The following is a 14,266-nucleotide window of genomic DNA, read 5'->3' as shown; positions in this document are numbered from 1 at the left end:
TCACTTAACTGCTGCTTGCAGGTGGGAAAAAATTAGTGCATGTACACGTGGGTTCAAGATTGGCTTATCCATTAGGTGGTGTTCAGGAAAAAAAAGGTCTTTAACTACTTCCTTATACTGTATCAAAACTGAACAATCTGTTGGCAGGTTACTGTACACAAATTCTTGCGCTCTGCTGGAAGTTCTATTTATTTTTATTTCAAATTAAAATAAGTGGGGGTAAGGATAAAAACACACTGTGTAAAAAAAGTTTATTGTATCAATTGTTGCTGATTTCTTTTCATAAATTTATAAATATATACAACTTTTTGTTTACAAAACCTTTTGATACAAAAACAATACTCATTTCTTGCATTTCAAAATCTACTCCTTAAAACAGAAGGATATGAAAAATGCCTGCTATCAACTTTTTTTTTCTAAAGTACAAAATAGTAACTTTTTAAAAACAGATGTGCACATCTTCGTAAAACTCAGCTCTTTTCTTACGTGACAGAACACATAATACTGCAGTTTTATGAAGAATTTAATGAATGGATGACAATGCACTGATTCACCAAAGCCATTAACAGGTCAGTCTTTCAACATCTAACAAGTGGAATAATTAACTAGACTATGCAACTTTTAAAGCAAGCACCAGAACCACTTCAGTCTACAATTATTGGTAAACATTAATACGTAAATGAAAAACACATTAGTATTCAAGATGTCATGTCTTTTTTAACAAAAGCAGTTACCTCTGAACAAAAAAGTAAATACTGAAATCATGTATTAAATGAACTGTTTCTTATTTCCATTAAGTGAGGTGTAACATCTCTGGTGAACTTCTTAACTGAAGAATTCCACATAGCTTCATCACATATAACAAAATGTTAAATTTATTAAAACCAGTCAATGTTTATCATGTCTTTCATAAAAACGTGTATTTGAGGCACTATGGTATTATTAAAATGTCATCTAAATTAGTAATAACCAGGCATTTTATTTGTTTTGTTGGGTGGCTGCCCTGCATTTGATGACCTGAAAGAGAGAAGCTCACATGAGTGCATAATTCAATCTATGTAGCAAATTAACTGCTGTGTTAATAAGACAGAATAGAAATATTATTGAATGCAAGTAATTTATAACCTAATCATGTAAAAGTGTGTTCCCAGTGATATGAGCACTGTCCTGTTGTGCTTCAGAGAGAAAAAGGTAGAGTTATTTATAGGACTTCTGCGGGGAAAAAAGTAGGGGCCAAAAATATCTTTTTACAATCTGTTTTTTGCTCCTAGGCAAAGAAAAAAATTAAATGTGACATCTCAAGTAATACAGAATACAACACTGCTTTCCAAGCACACATTTTGGTCACATGTACTGTACCCTTAAAGCCTCATTATCTCTTTTTATGATTTGTCTCTCTTATTGGAGTCTATACTTTAGACTTCTGAACTCATTCAAGACAACAGAAGAAATGAATTAATGTATGGAAATGACAATAAATACATAAATATTATGAGAAGGATGGATTTTCAAGGAAATACACTGGCGGGAAACTTAAGTTTTTCACAATGAAAATATATTGTATATACATTTTGTGCCATATTTTTTTTATTACTTGGTAGCAATAACCCCTTTTTAGGATTGCTGTAAATTGCTAATCAGCTATCTTCAGAGCAGTTTATATACTAATTACAAGAGTACTGCAGCAAACCATATCTCCAACTTGATTGTATCATATCTCGCACAACGCTGTTGTGAATGCTGTGGTGGTGGTGTGATGATGACACTAGTTAGCAGATATAGTGATATGGCACAAGTTCAGGTGGCATTTTAAGATCTCTGCTGGCAGCCAATCCTATTCTTTAGAAAGAGCTGTACAGAAGATTCCTCTGTGGGGGGTTGACTGGCATCAATTCCTCTCTGCAAAACACCTGACCAACAACAAATGTTTTAACAATTCAACCTGTTGCTTTCTTACACTCTCCTTCTACCCCTAAAAAGAACTACTATTATTCCACAATATTCCAGTGATTGTACTGGCTACACCTTTCCTTCCTCATGGATATGTGATAATTATTCTACATATTGAAGTGTGATTAATCTGTGATAAAAATGTTCTTCCATTCATTTACAGTACAATTTCAACACTCCTGATGCAACAGTCTTTAAACCTGCTTCCTCACTTTTTGAGAAGGGCACGTACTGCTAGAATCTCTAACAGACCACCTGCTCCGATTCTCAAATATACAGGTTGTCCGGCAATTACCAGCTGAAGGAAGTGTTAGCTCTACAAACAGCTATGCTGTAGGAATTGTTACATATTGTTAAGTCCAAATATCGGTTCTGTGGTGGAGTGGTTGCTCTTTGTCCACCTCATACAGGTCCATAATAAATATTTCTTGTGTCCTTGAACAACCATCAAAATCACTTAACTGCTACAGATCAACGTTCCAGCACACTGTTCACATGGAAAATAAGGCTGTTGGTAGGAAGATAAGTTAATCAGCACCATTTTGATTAGCCCTGCCCCTCTTTCCACATTCCTGTTTGGACTTAACCTTTGAACAATAGTTTAGTAGGACTCTACTGTCCATTAAATCCAGGACGAAGAGAATCAAAAGCACACACATGGCGGGAAGATCAACATCCATTAAATAGTGGCCTTGCGATAAATGCAAATTATGCCTCAATATGTGAAAATGTGAATCTACGTAATAAATACTATTTCATAGCCAACTGTATCCAAATCAACTTGTTTATGAGAGATAGTTTGAAATAGCTTTACTTTCTGGAAATAAGTATCAAAAAAGCAACCAATTTTCCATTATCAGTTTTGCAAAACATCTGGTGAAGTCCAATTTGGGAAGAGAATGTGCTTAAGAAGGTGTCTACAAAGAAAGGGCACCTATGCACAAACGTATCAGTGCATTTATAAGTTACGTTCTGGTATCAAATCAAACAGTGGATGGTTGCCCAATATCTGTAAAGGCTGTTTTACATGAATCAATTTCTGGTCAAAACTGAGTACTCGCTGTGGATGTGCACGCTATACTTGTGTGTAACTCAACAGCCAACTACTTAACAAATGAGACAGAGACATCTATGATCAATTGATTGTGCCAAGTGTGGAGCTTGTAAACTCAAGAGTATGCTGCAGATTGTACATCTGTTGAAACAAGGGATTGTGATGTCACCTGCATCAATACTCCGCAATCCACTTGTCAGTGTAATCCACCTGTCAGTGTATTGTGGAGGATACTTCTTATACCACTAACTGCCTTACCTGTTCTATTTGCGAATGATGTGTGGGAAGAATTAACGTCGATAAGCCTCTGTGTTAGCTCTAATTTTTCAAATTTTCTCATTGTGGTCATTTTGCGATACATAAAATAGTGGAAATTAGTATACTAGCAGGATTCCTATGAAAGTAATATACAATGTATAAAGCATACATTTATCGAATTTAGTATGAGAGTAGCAGATATATAGAAGACAATCATGACAATAGAATTACATAGTTTCTTTTGTAACACGAGTAACAAAATAATGTGTCTGCATTTCTTGGCTGGAAATTGGTATAAAAGCAGTCACTGTTCTGTTGTGTTATTGCACTGTTGGTATGTTGTCCAACATCTGTTCTTCCTAATAGCTTCAAAAGTTCTCTTCGACATTGATTTTGATAGGGTTTGTAGTTCTTGCTGTGAAATTGTTGTCCACTCTTCTTGTATTGCTCTTTACAGCTCACATACAGGCTCAAATTGCCTTCCATTGTGACAAACATGCCTGACAGTTGTTCCCCAGAGATTTTCTATGAGGTTCAAATCCAGGCTGCATGCGGGTGGGGCAAGACATTGATACCTTTTATCTTCAAACCACTTTTTTATTATAGAAGAAACATGCACAGATGCATTATCCTGTTGAATATTAGACTTTCATCCCCTAGATCATCATATATTCTAATCCATTCTGTCTCTAGCTCTATGGATACATGTTACAGTTTATTCTACTGTTCACTCAAGGAATGTGTGATCTACCTTTAGTGCAGAATGCTACCCAAATCCTAACACTTCGACCACCAAAATGTCTGCTCATTCTTACCTACTACTCTGTTCTTTGATCATGCCAATCATAATGAAATACATCCGGACCATCTAAATTAAACTACTTCTGATCACCGAAGATCACTCTACCCCATTCTCTAGTGCATGACATGTTTCAGCGCACTACAATGTAACATGTTTATGTTTGGATGTTAAGAGCAGGCTTCTGCAGTCGTTTCTTGAATGCAAGTTGTTTTTTGTTGTACACATCTGGCAGTTACTGACAACTGTAAATCACTACAAAGTTGAGCAGAATAATGGTTTATGGCCCTTGCTTTGGGCAAAAGTAACTGTTTTGATGCCTCAGATAATTTTCTACTATGCCATTATTTTCTGTTCCATCCATGTCATCCACCAATTCTGATGAAATTATAAATCTTTGTACTTGAATGCTTCAACTTTTGGTGATTCAGCAATTAGAGCGCCCCATTTCCTCCTATATACCAATTTTTTTGCTTTTTCATCACACGATAACTGTATTATGTATGTCTATATCACAATTGCGGCTTATGTACCAAATACGCACTGTCACTAATGATGTCTGGTTCCTATCTGCTAGAAAGGCATGCGCGCACGCGCGCACACACACACACACACACACACACACACACACAGGTGAGTTCCACCCTTTACCACCTGAATTGTTGACATCTTGTTATATACTGCACTACTGACATCAAATGCAATATCATTTGACTGTATTTGTAAGTACACTGGATCCCATACTATTGCATACACACTGTGCACAATTATTACAATTGACGATGTTAATTCTCCAACATACTCTCTCTAAATTTCAACAGTAAATCTCTCTGTGATGTACAATGCCTCTCTTGTAGCATCTGTCACTGGAGTTTGCTGACTATTTTAACACTCTCATGAGGGCTAAACGGTGCCGCAACAAAAGGCAGCAATATTTGTTGGATCTTCTCTCCCTCTTCTGTCAGTCCTATCTAGTAAGCGTTCCTGACTGATGAACTTACTCAAGAATTGGTCAAACAAGTATCTTTTGAGCCACCTCTTTACGGGGTGAATTACATTTCCTTAAGAGTGTTCCTAAGAGTATGAGTCTGGCATCTGCTGTTCCTATTATTGGTTTTATGTGGTCATTCCACTTTAAAGTTTCTCCAGACAGATACTCCTTCATATTTTAAAGCAGTTACCATTTCCAGCAATTTGTCGTAAGTAGTGTAGCTGTACAGTAGTGGATTTCTTTTCCTGTGTGTGTACAATGTTATATTTATTTACATTCAGGATACGCTGCCAGTCTCTGCACCATTCATCAACCCTCTGCAGGTCCTTCTGCAAATCAAGGGTTTTCTGGCATTGCTATCTTCTTATAGACAACGCCATAATCTGCGAACAGCCTTAAAGAGCTCCTGAAGCAATCTGCTCCATCATTTATATACATTGTAAATAGTATCGGTCCTATCACACTTCCTTGGGGTACTCCTGAAATAATCTTTAATTTCTGCTGATTTTGTTTCATTGAGAGTGAAGTGTGAGCTCTCTCTGCAAGAAAGTCTTGAATCAATTCACAAATCTGGTAAGATGGTTTGTAAGTTCATACTTTTTCACTAAATGGCAGTACGGAACCCTGTCAAATGCTTTCCTGAAGTCAAGGAACACAGATCACCTTGAATGCTGTTGCCTACTGCACTATCTTCTGGAAGAACAGAGCAAGGTGAGTTTCACTAGATCTGTCTGTGGAATACATTTTGATTTTGATAGAGATGGTTTTCGGTCTCCAAAGAACATCACAATTCTTGAGCCTACAACATTTTCCTTAATTTCACAAAAGATAGACATCAACAATATACGTGCATCTGTCCTAGAGCCCTTCTTGAAAACTGGAGTGACCAGTACTTTTTTCCGGTCACTAGGTACCCTTCATTGTTCCAGAGATTACGTTAAACTGCTCTAGTAGGGGAGCAAGTTCTTTTGCATAATCTTTGTACAATATTACTGGTGCCTCATCTGATCCTGATGCCTTTCTATTACTAAACGATTTTAGTTGCTTTTCTACTGTGCGATCCATTATCTCAATATCTGCCATTTCGATGTTCGTACAATTATTGAAAGAAGGGACCATGTTACTGTGTTCCGCAGTGAAACAATTTTGGAAGATCAAATTCAGGAAGACCAAATCCAGTATTCTGACCTTCTCTCTTATATTCCATTCCAGTGCTAGTAAGGTCTCTGAGTGAATGAGTATATAATTTTGAGCTACTTACTGATTTTATGTAAGATCAAACCTCTTAGGGTTTTTACTCAGACCAGTTGACAAAATATTACTTTCAAAGTCATTTAACACTTATCTCATTGCTTTCCTTTGTTTATTCTCACTTCGTTCACCATTTGTCAGCTAGGTTTCGAATTTTCTTCAATCTGTGATGAAGGTCTCTCTGTTTATGTAGAAGTTTTCTAATACTGCTGTTAAACCACGGTGGGTTGTTCCCATCCACTATGACCATGCTTGAAACATACTTGTCTAAGGCATATTCAACAATGCTTTTGAATTTTGTTCTATTTGTGCGCCACATCTATGCCCTCATGACTGAATATTTGATGCTGACTACTCTAGCTATGCAAAAATATTTTACTAACTTTCTTAACATTCCTTGTAATACCCATAGTCATAGTTGTTACCACAGCCTTATGTTCCCTGATACCCTTCTCTATTCCAGAAGTGCAGGTGTATCTGTTGCTATAGTCTGATCCATGAACGATGGCATTTTGCATGATTTCACTGTTGCTGTTCCAAGCGGCACTTGCGGTAAGCAGATAAATGTGCTTGCACCTGAAGAAAATGTGTACACAGCAAGTTGCATATCTTGCATGGTTGAGCAGAATTTGTTGCTTACCACCACCGTCAAGATGCGACAACTCGCAACAAATGCAATAAAAATTTGCTACGTAATAAGCTACGATCACATTTAATGCTCACATTAGCTGCAACATTCACAGCAGAACACTACTGAATGCTCATTGGATGTCGCAGAATGTGTGACATAGATGTGCAGAACAATCCTAAACTCAACTGCCATTGCTCATGACTCCAACTTCAGGAGGTCTAAAATATTTCATGTGTGAGCTGTTACCTATCTGCTTGAAGTAATATTCAGTAATGACATCCATAATAATGTCACATGGATTCCTGTGCCTGGCACCAGTTTTGATAGCAAGACTCTCCCACTCTGCACCTGGCAAGTTGAAGTCACTGCCCACTACATCATGATCTGCTTATTTACTAAATGCTGCAAGTTCTCTCTGAAGCACTCTATCATTACAGCTTCTGATGTAGGTGGTCTATGAAAGCACCTGATTACCATTGTTGACCCACTTTTGATGCTTAACTTCACCCAGATTAATTCACATTCAGACTCTGTAATAACCTCCCTAGATATTAACAAATTCTTTACTTTAATAAATTTGCAGCTACCAGTGGTGACTAACCTATCCTTACAATAACTATTCCAATCTGATTTTAGGATTTTGCTGCTATTCACTACTTCTTTAAAACAATTTTCTGTTGCTAATACTATCTGGGCATCACAGCCTTCAATACACAATACTCATTTTGGCACCTCAGCATGGATGCTCCTGCAGTTAACCTATTCTCACTGAGCTCACTCAGTTATTATAATACTGGGTTTTGTGATTTTGTATCTTCTTCATCTTTATTTTGTTGTTTGCTTAGTTTTCATGACAATGCAAATGTTGTGCCAAAGCCTGGTATTTTTCCTACTAGTGTTCTCAAACAAGAGAGACTAAATATCAAAGCGAAACGGTACCGCTATTTACAATATTGGTTCCACGACAAAAGAAAAGCCTACATTATGGATAAACAAGAATGTAAATAGATAAACCTTTTTACCGAGAAAAATAATTCTGAATGATATCTGGCACTTTGAAAGAAATCAAGATACAGAGGACAATATAAAAAGGCACTGTCTGCTGCCTTATAAATGTTGTTTGATATGTTCCTAAGTATATATCTTCTCAAGCAGATAAATGTAGATATTTTTCGAAGTCTGGATGACACATTTTCTTTCTTTCAGTTATCAGAATTGTGGAGAACACAAGCTGTTCACTACTGTCACAAACATTCACTATGGATTTTATTTTAGTCATAAATAAACTATTATGATGGTTGTTCCTACAGTCTGTTATATTTGGATTTTTTCATGAAAAGGATAGTCCCTCATAATTTCACTTTCGCTGTTCAGGTGCCAGACTGCATGGCAGACAGCTCACACAACACATGATTTTGGCACTGATGTGTAAATGGAAACCATTACTTGTGACATATGAGAGACAGTACAGGAATAAAATGCCAAGGGTGCTGCAGTAGACTCACTTATGATGAGTAGTCACTTGAGACGAGAACAAGAAAGCTGACCACATGAAATGTACTTTTAAGACACACTCCATGTATGGTAACATAGGACTCAGCAGTGGGAACTAACATTCTAGTTCGAATAAAGAAACACACATGCATGTTTGGTAGCTAAGTTGGTATTACGTGAAATTACAAATGCTTTAACATAACAGTTTTGGTGCAAGGTGTTTTGAACCATGGTTGCAACACTGGTGGAGGCTGAGCCTGAACTACCTATGATGCTGCCAACTTAAGCAATTAATTTTTTGGTAACCATTACCTAACACTTTGTGCAGTGCAACAGAGCTAGTTGGAATTTTCCATCTGCTCTTGTTACACTTCTACTGATGATTTCTTTTTATTTTTTTCCTGTCTTGGATTGGTGTTTGGTTGTGATTTCCTGTAACATGTAGCCAAGACGCTGTCCTGTTACTATAAAGATCAAATTTCATTCTATTTCATTATTTCAGTTATAATCTCATATCAACTGACTGCAAAAATATGATTAGTTTTGCTTAAAACTATGTTTATTAAAAGTTATGTCTAATTAAAAATTATACTACAGTAAGTAATGGCAAATTTCATGTAAGCTAACATGCATTTATGGACAGACACATCACTCATTAGAAAGATGGACTTTTGACCTTTCAGTAATGTATTTTAGTTTCTGTGAAACTAATTAACTTATAAGATAATTAACATTAAAGTTTGCGACCAGTTATGTTTTCCATGGCAGATTTTGCCTCTGTTTCTTGGATTCCAACCTTTGTCATTATACTTTTGTTAGTGTAATTTTTATGCAGAAAATGACATACCTCACTAATTCATTACACCATTTGTTAAGCTTCCTGCATAATTTACTGGTATTTTCAATATGGCACTTGAACCTGTAAGTCTAGTATCCCAAACGTGCAAGGAAAAAATTGTTTCCTAAACTTTTCCAATTTCCTAGACAACCACACCTTTCAAAAACAAAATTACTGTTAAACACTTATAATTTGTCCTGAGTACCAAAATCTAACCTAACAGTTTTTCAAATGATTATGTAGTTGCCAAATCACAGTGTGTCCTTATGCCAGTCTTTATAATATCCACCCTGCCACAAAACAGTCTGCATGAGCTTAAATTTCCACATTACGGTTCTCTTGGGAGTAAAAAGGCCAGGGCTTGAATATGAACAGCTAACATCACTGTAAAGGTACAATTACCAGCATCTGCAAAAACTTGGTAATTTCAGTGCCTAAGAACTCACCAATGAATTCTCTAAAGCAAATTTGTGATATTTTGGATAAATTGTGTTCTAAATAACAGAAAAGTTGGACCTTCTTTATCACTGGAACAACTGATTATTGTACTTTATGACTTTTGTTAAGGACTTAATGAAATATCACTGCGGAACTTAATAGATTACTGTGAGACACTATGTTTACTGTGATCCATGATGTACAGGTGAACTGTGTTCTGTCCCATACTCAGCATCTTGTTTTGAAGACTTTTATAACGACAACTGATCCACTGATAGCATTTCTAAAATTTGTGCTATAATAACATTGTCATTTAGCTGATAAATTCTGTCACTGAAATGTTGTTGGATGCAAGAGCTAATCTGATTTATATATTACATGTGTTACCCAATTAAGGACTCAGTCAGCATCCCAACAGTATGATATCAAGTTTAATAAATGTCCCACAATGGGAACCAAAAACTGTGGAGATGCATAAGTTATTAAGTCAACACTCCCCACTGCTCATTAAGGTTTTCAGTTTCATGGCCACAGAATGGACCACAACTGAAGAGGCATAATTGCTGTCTTACAACTCCATTTTGCTTTGCGTTGTATGTAGCATGTTATTTTATTTTCCTATTTTGAAAAGAATGAGGAAACTAATCCTGCCCCATCATGGGTTTCATGCAAAGCCTCACAACTGCAAAGGTATCGACAATTCCAATGACCATGTGTCAGTTCCGCTTTTGCAGAAACACAGAAAATGGTATAAAGCTGGCTTCGCTGAGAAGGGGTGGTGATACTTGTTCCTCACACTATTCCTCACCCTTCGAGCAGTCAGAGTTCTCATTTATTTACACTCACAACTGGCATTTATATTGCAGACTCTACACTACAGCAACCACGCTGAAGGACTTCCTGTAAAGTGCACATAATTATTTTTAAGTTCTACTTATAGGCCAATGCTAAAGTACTTCATTTGTTCTGTCTGTAGCATTGTTAAGTACAGGTTGCGAATTACATGAAAGGACTCTGCAATATGCTAATCCAATCTTACATACTACAGATTTGAAATCGATGTTCTGCAGATCTTGAAATTATTGAACAGGATAGGAAAAAAGAGAGATAATTTCAAGAAATACCTTAAATCAGAGAAGTGCTCAATGGTGAGAAAATGCTGCTACTTCTCAACACAAACAATCATTTGCTGAAAACTTAAATAGAACAAAAATAAGAAAACAAGTGAAGACTATTTCAGGGTTGGAGGTATAAGTTTTATGAAAGCAAATATTCCACTCAAAAAGCTCTAATTATAAAGGAAAAACTAATTAATCTCACATTATTTTATCGCCAACCACTATTTTTAATTTTCTTTTTGTGATGAATTTCAACTTCACACATGTAGCACCCCAAATTTTTAATTTATACCTCTAATTAATTATAAAAATATATGGTGATTCTGCCACAAATTTTGTTCACAACAAAGCTAATTGCTCCAAAAAATGATGCTAATTCTGTCTAAAATAAATGCTACATTTTCTGGTCCCTAGCCATAACTGTCAAGTAACATTTGCTGTTACATTCCTCTTCATAATCATTAAAATATTTTCGAATACAAAACAGAATTCGTTTTCATATATTTATCTTCTGCTCAGAGCTTAGAACATGTCATATCTGTATAGAACATATCTAGAAAAGAACTCAGTGAGCTTTTCTTGTGCTCTTTGAAAGTTGCTTTCTGGTAGAACATTCAAAACAGGGTACTAGCACAAACAGGCAGCCGGGGTGGCTGACTAGAGGGATAAGAATATCTTTTAGAACAAAGTGGCAATTATATCAATACGTTAGAAACAGTCAAAATCTAAATGCAGCAGTCCATTACAAACAGTATTGTAAGGTGCTTAAAAATGTTATTAGGAAGGCAAAAAGTATGTGGTATGCAGATAGAATAGCTAAGTCTCAGGATAAAATTAAAACCATATGGTCAGTCGTAAAGGAAGTGGCTGGTCTGCAGAGACAGGTCGACGATATAGAATCAGTGCGTAGTGGGAATGTCCGTGTTACTGATAAGTCGCATATATGTACAGTATTTAATAATCACTTTCGGAATATAGTAGGTGAACTAAATAGAAACCTAGTCCCAACAGGGACTCATATAGCGCTCTTAGAAAAAAGTGTTCCGAGACTGTTACCTGAAATGCTCCTCCATGATACTGACAAGAGGGAGATTGAGTTAATAATTAAATCACTAAAGACCAAGAACTCTCATGGATATGACGGGGTATCTAGCAGAATACTGAAGTATTGTTCTATGTATGTTAGCCCAGTACTTAGCCATATCTGTAACTTTTCCTTTAGGAGTGGTCGGTTTCCTGACCGATTAAAGTACTCGGTAGTGAAGCCACTTTATAAAAAGGGAGACAGGGATAATATTGACAATTATAGACCTATTTCTATGCCATCGGTGTTTGCTAAAGTTATCGAGAAGATTGTATATACAAGGTTACCGGAGCATTTAAATTCACATAATTTGCTGTCAAATGTCAGTTTGGTTTTAGAAATGGTTTGACAACTGAAAATGCTATATTCTCTTTTTCTCTGTGAGGTTTTGGACGGGTTAAATAAAAGGTTGCGAACGCTAGGAGTTTTCTTTGATTTAACGAAGGCTTTTGACTGTGTTGACCACAAAATATTACTGCAGTAGTTGGACCATTATGGAGTAAGGGGAGTAGCTTACAATTGGTTCGCCTCTTACTTTAAGAACAGAAAGCAGAAGGTAATTCTCCGCAATATTGAGAGTGGTAGTGATGTTCAGTCCCAATGGGGCATTGTTAAGTGGGGCGTTCCCCAAGGGTTGGTGCTGGGGCCACCGCTGTTTCTTATTTATATAAATGATATGCCTTCTAGTATTACAGGTGATTCAAAAATATTTCTGTTTGCTCATGACACCAGCTTGGTAGTGAAGGATCTTGCGTGTAATATTGAAACAGTATCAAATAATGTAGTTCATGAAATAAGTTCGTGGCTTGTGGAAAATAATTTGATGTTAAATCACAGTAAGACTCAGTTTTTACAGTTTCTAACTCACAATTCAACAAGAACCGATATTTTGATCAGACAGAATGGGCATATTATAAGCGAGACGGAACAGTTCAAATTCCTAGGTGTTCGGATAGATAGTAAGCTGTTGTGGAAAGCCCATGTCCAGGATCTTGTTCAGAAACTAAATGCTGCTTTATTTACCATTAGAACAGTATCTGAAATAAGTGACACTTCAACACGAAAAGTAGTCTACTTCGCATATTTTCATACGCTTATGTCGTATGGTATTATTTTTTGGGGTAATTCTTCTGATTCAAAAAGGGTATTTTTGGCTTAAAAACGGGCTGTTCGAGCTATATGTGGTGTAAGTTCGAGAACGTCTTGTTGACCCCTATTCAATAGTCTGGGAATTCTGACATTGCCCTCACAGTATATCTATTTCTTTAATGTCGTTTGTTGTTTGCAATATTAGCCTATTCCCACGAGTTAGCAGCTTTCACTCAGTTAATACTAGGCAGAAATCCAATCTGCATGTGGAATGCACTTCCTTGACTCTTGTGCAGAAAGGAGTGCAGTATTCTGCTGCATCCATTTTCAATAAGTTACCACAAGAACTCAAAAATTTTAGCAGTAGCCCAAACTCTTAAGTCTAAACTGAAGAGTTTCCTCATGGCTCACTCCTATTCTGTCGAGGAGCTCCTGGAAGATCTAAAAAATTATGCAAATTCCAGTGTTACATTGTTGTGTTTCTTTATTTAAACTTACTTGTCACCTGAATATGTTTTTTATATTTCATTTTAACTGTTTCTAATATCGTGTTATAATTTCATGTATTGACTTATTCCATGACCATAGAGACTTCTCCTTAATTTGGTCCCACGGAACAATAAATAAATAAATAAATAAATAAATAAAATAAATTAAGTATGTTCATAACAGAGTGGCAGTCCCCACATTGGTATGTCTGTGTACAGGTGTTACTGAAACATGTTTACAGGTATACTGGTTAAAACTGAAAGGAATATTTTGAATTTGTGAAAAATACACCTATGAGCAAAAACGTTATGACTGCTGCCCACCACGAGGGCATCTGGTAGTGGTGTGGGCATGTGATGCAGTAAGAAAATATATAAGCAGAGCAGAGAGAAATGGGAAGGATTTCTAGTGATACAGGCTGCAAACAAGAAATCACACTGACATAAGCAACTTTGACAAGATGCAAACTGTTATAATGCGGGATGTGGTGACTAGCATCTCAGACACACCGAAACTGATCAGCTTTTCATGTACTACTATCATGAGCATCAATGGCAAGTGACTGAATGACAGTGAAACCGTGATTAGCTGACAAGGTGTTGGACGACTGTGCCACATCACAGAATGCAGAAATAGGAGGCTTGCTCAGTCTGTAAAGCAGGATGGTTGACAATCTGTGGTGTATCTGACCATAGTACAAAGCTCATGCAGGGGCAAGTGTTTCAGCGTGTACTGTTCACCATCACTGTTGAACACTGGGAACCGCAGCAGAGGATCCTTCA

General features: G+C 36.6%; 1 protein-coding gene across 2 annotated transcripts in view; it reads right to left on the bottom strand.

Annotated features, from left to right (window-relative positions):
* Window positions 1-236: 236 nt before the first annotated feature.
* LOC126199062 (uncharacterized) overlaps window positions 237-14,266 on the bottom strand; it is a 165,182-nt gene continuing 151,152 nt past the window's right edge. For both annotated transcript variants that reach the window (XM_049935773.1, XM_049935774.1), the window contains exon 10: window positions 237-1,017. In XM_049935773.1, the coding sequence (XP_049791730.1) occupies window positions 960-1,017 (58 nt within the window). In that variant the 3' untranslated portion in view covers window positions 237-959. The remainder of the gene's footprint in view (window positions 1,018-14,266) is intronic.

The sequence above is a fragment of the Schistocerca nitens genome, chromosome 8 (assembly GCF_023898315.1).
Source record: "Schistocerca nitens isolate TAMUIC-IGC-003100 chromosome 8, iqSchNite1.1, whole genome shotgun sequence".
NCBI classification, from domain to species: Eukaryota; Metazoa; Arthropoda; class Insecta; order Orthoptera; family Acrididae; genus Schistocerca; species Schistocerca nitens.
Note: the sequence above shows the minus strand (reverse complement) of the source record. Positions and strands in the feature narration are given on the sequence as shown.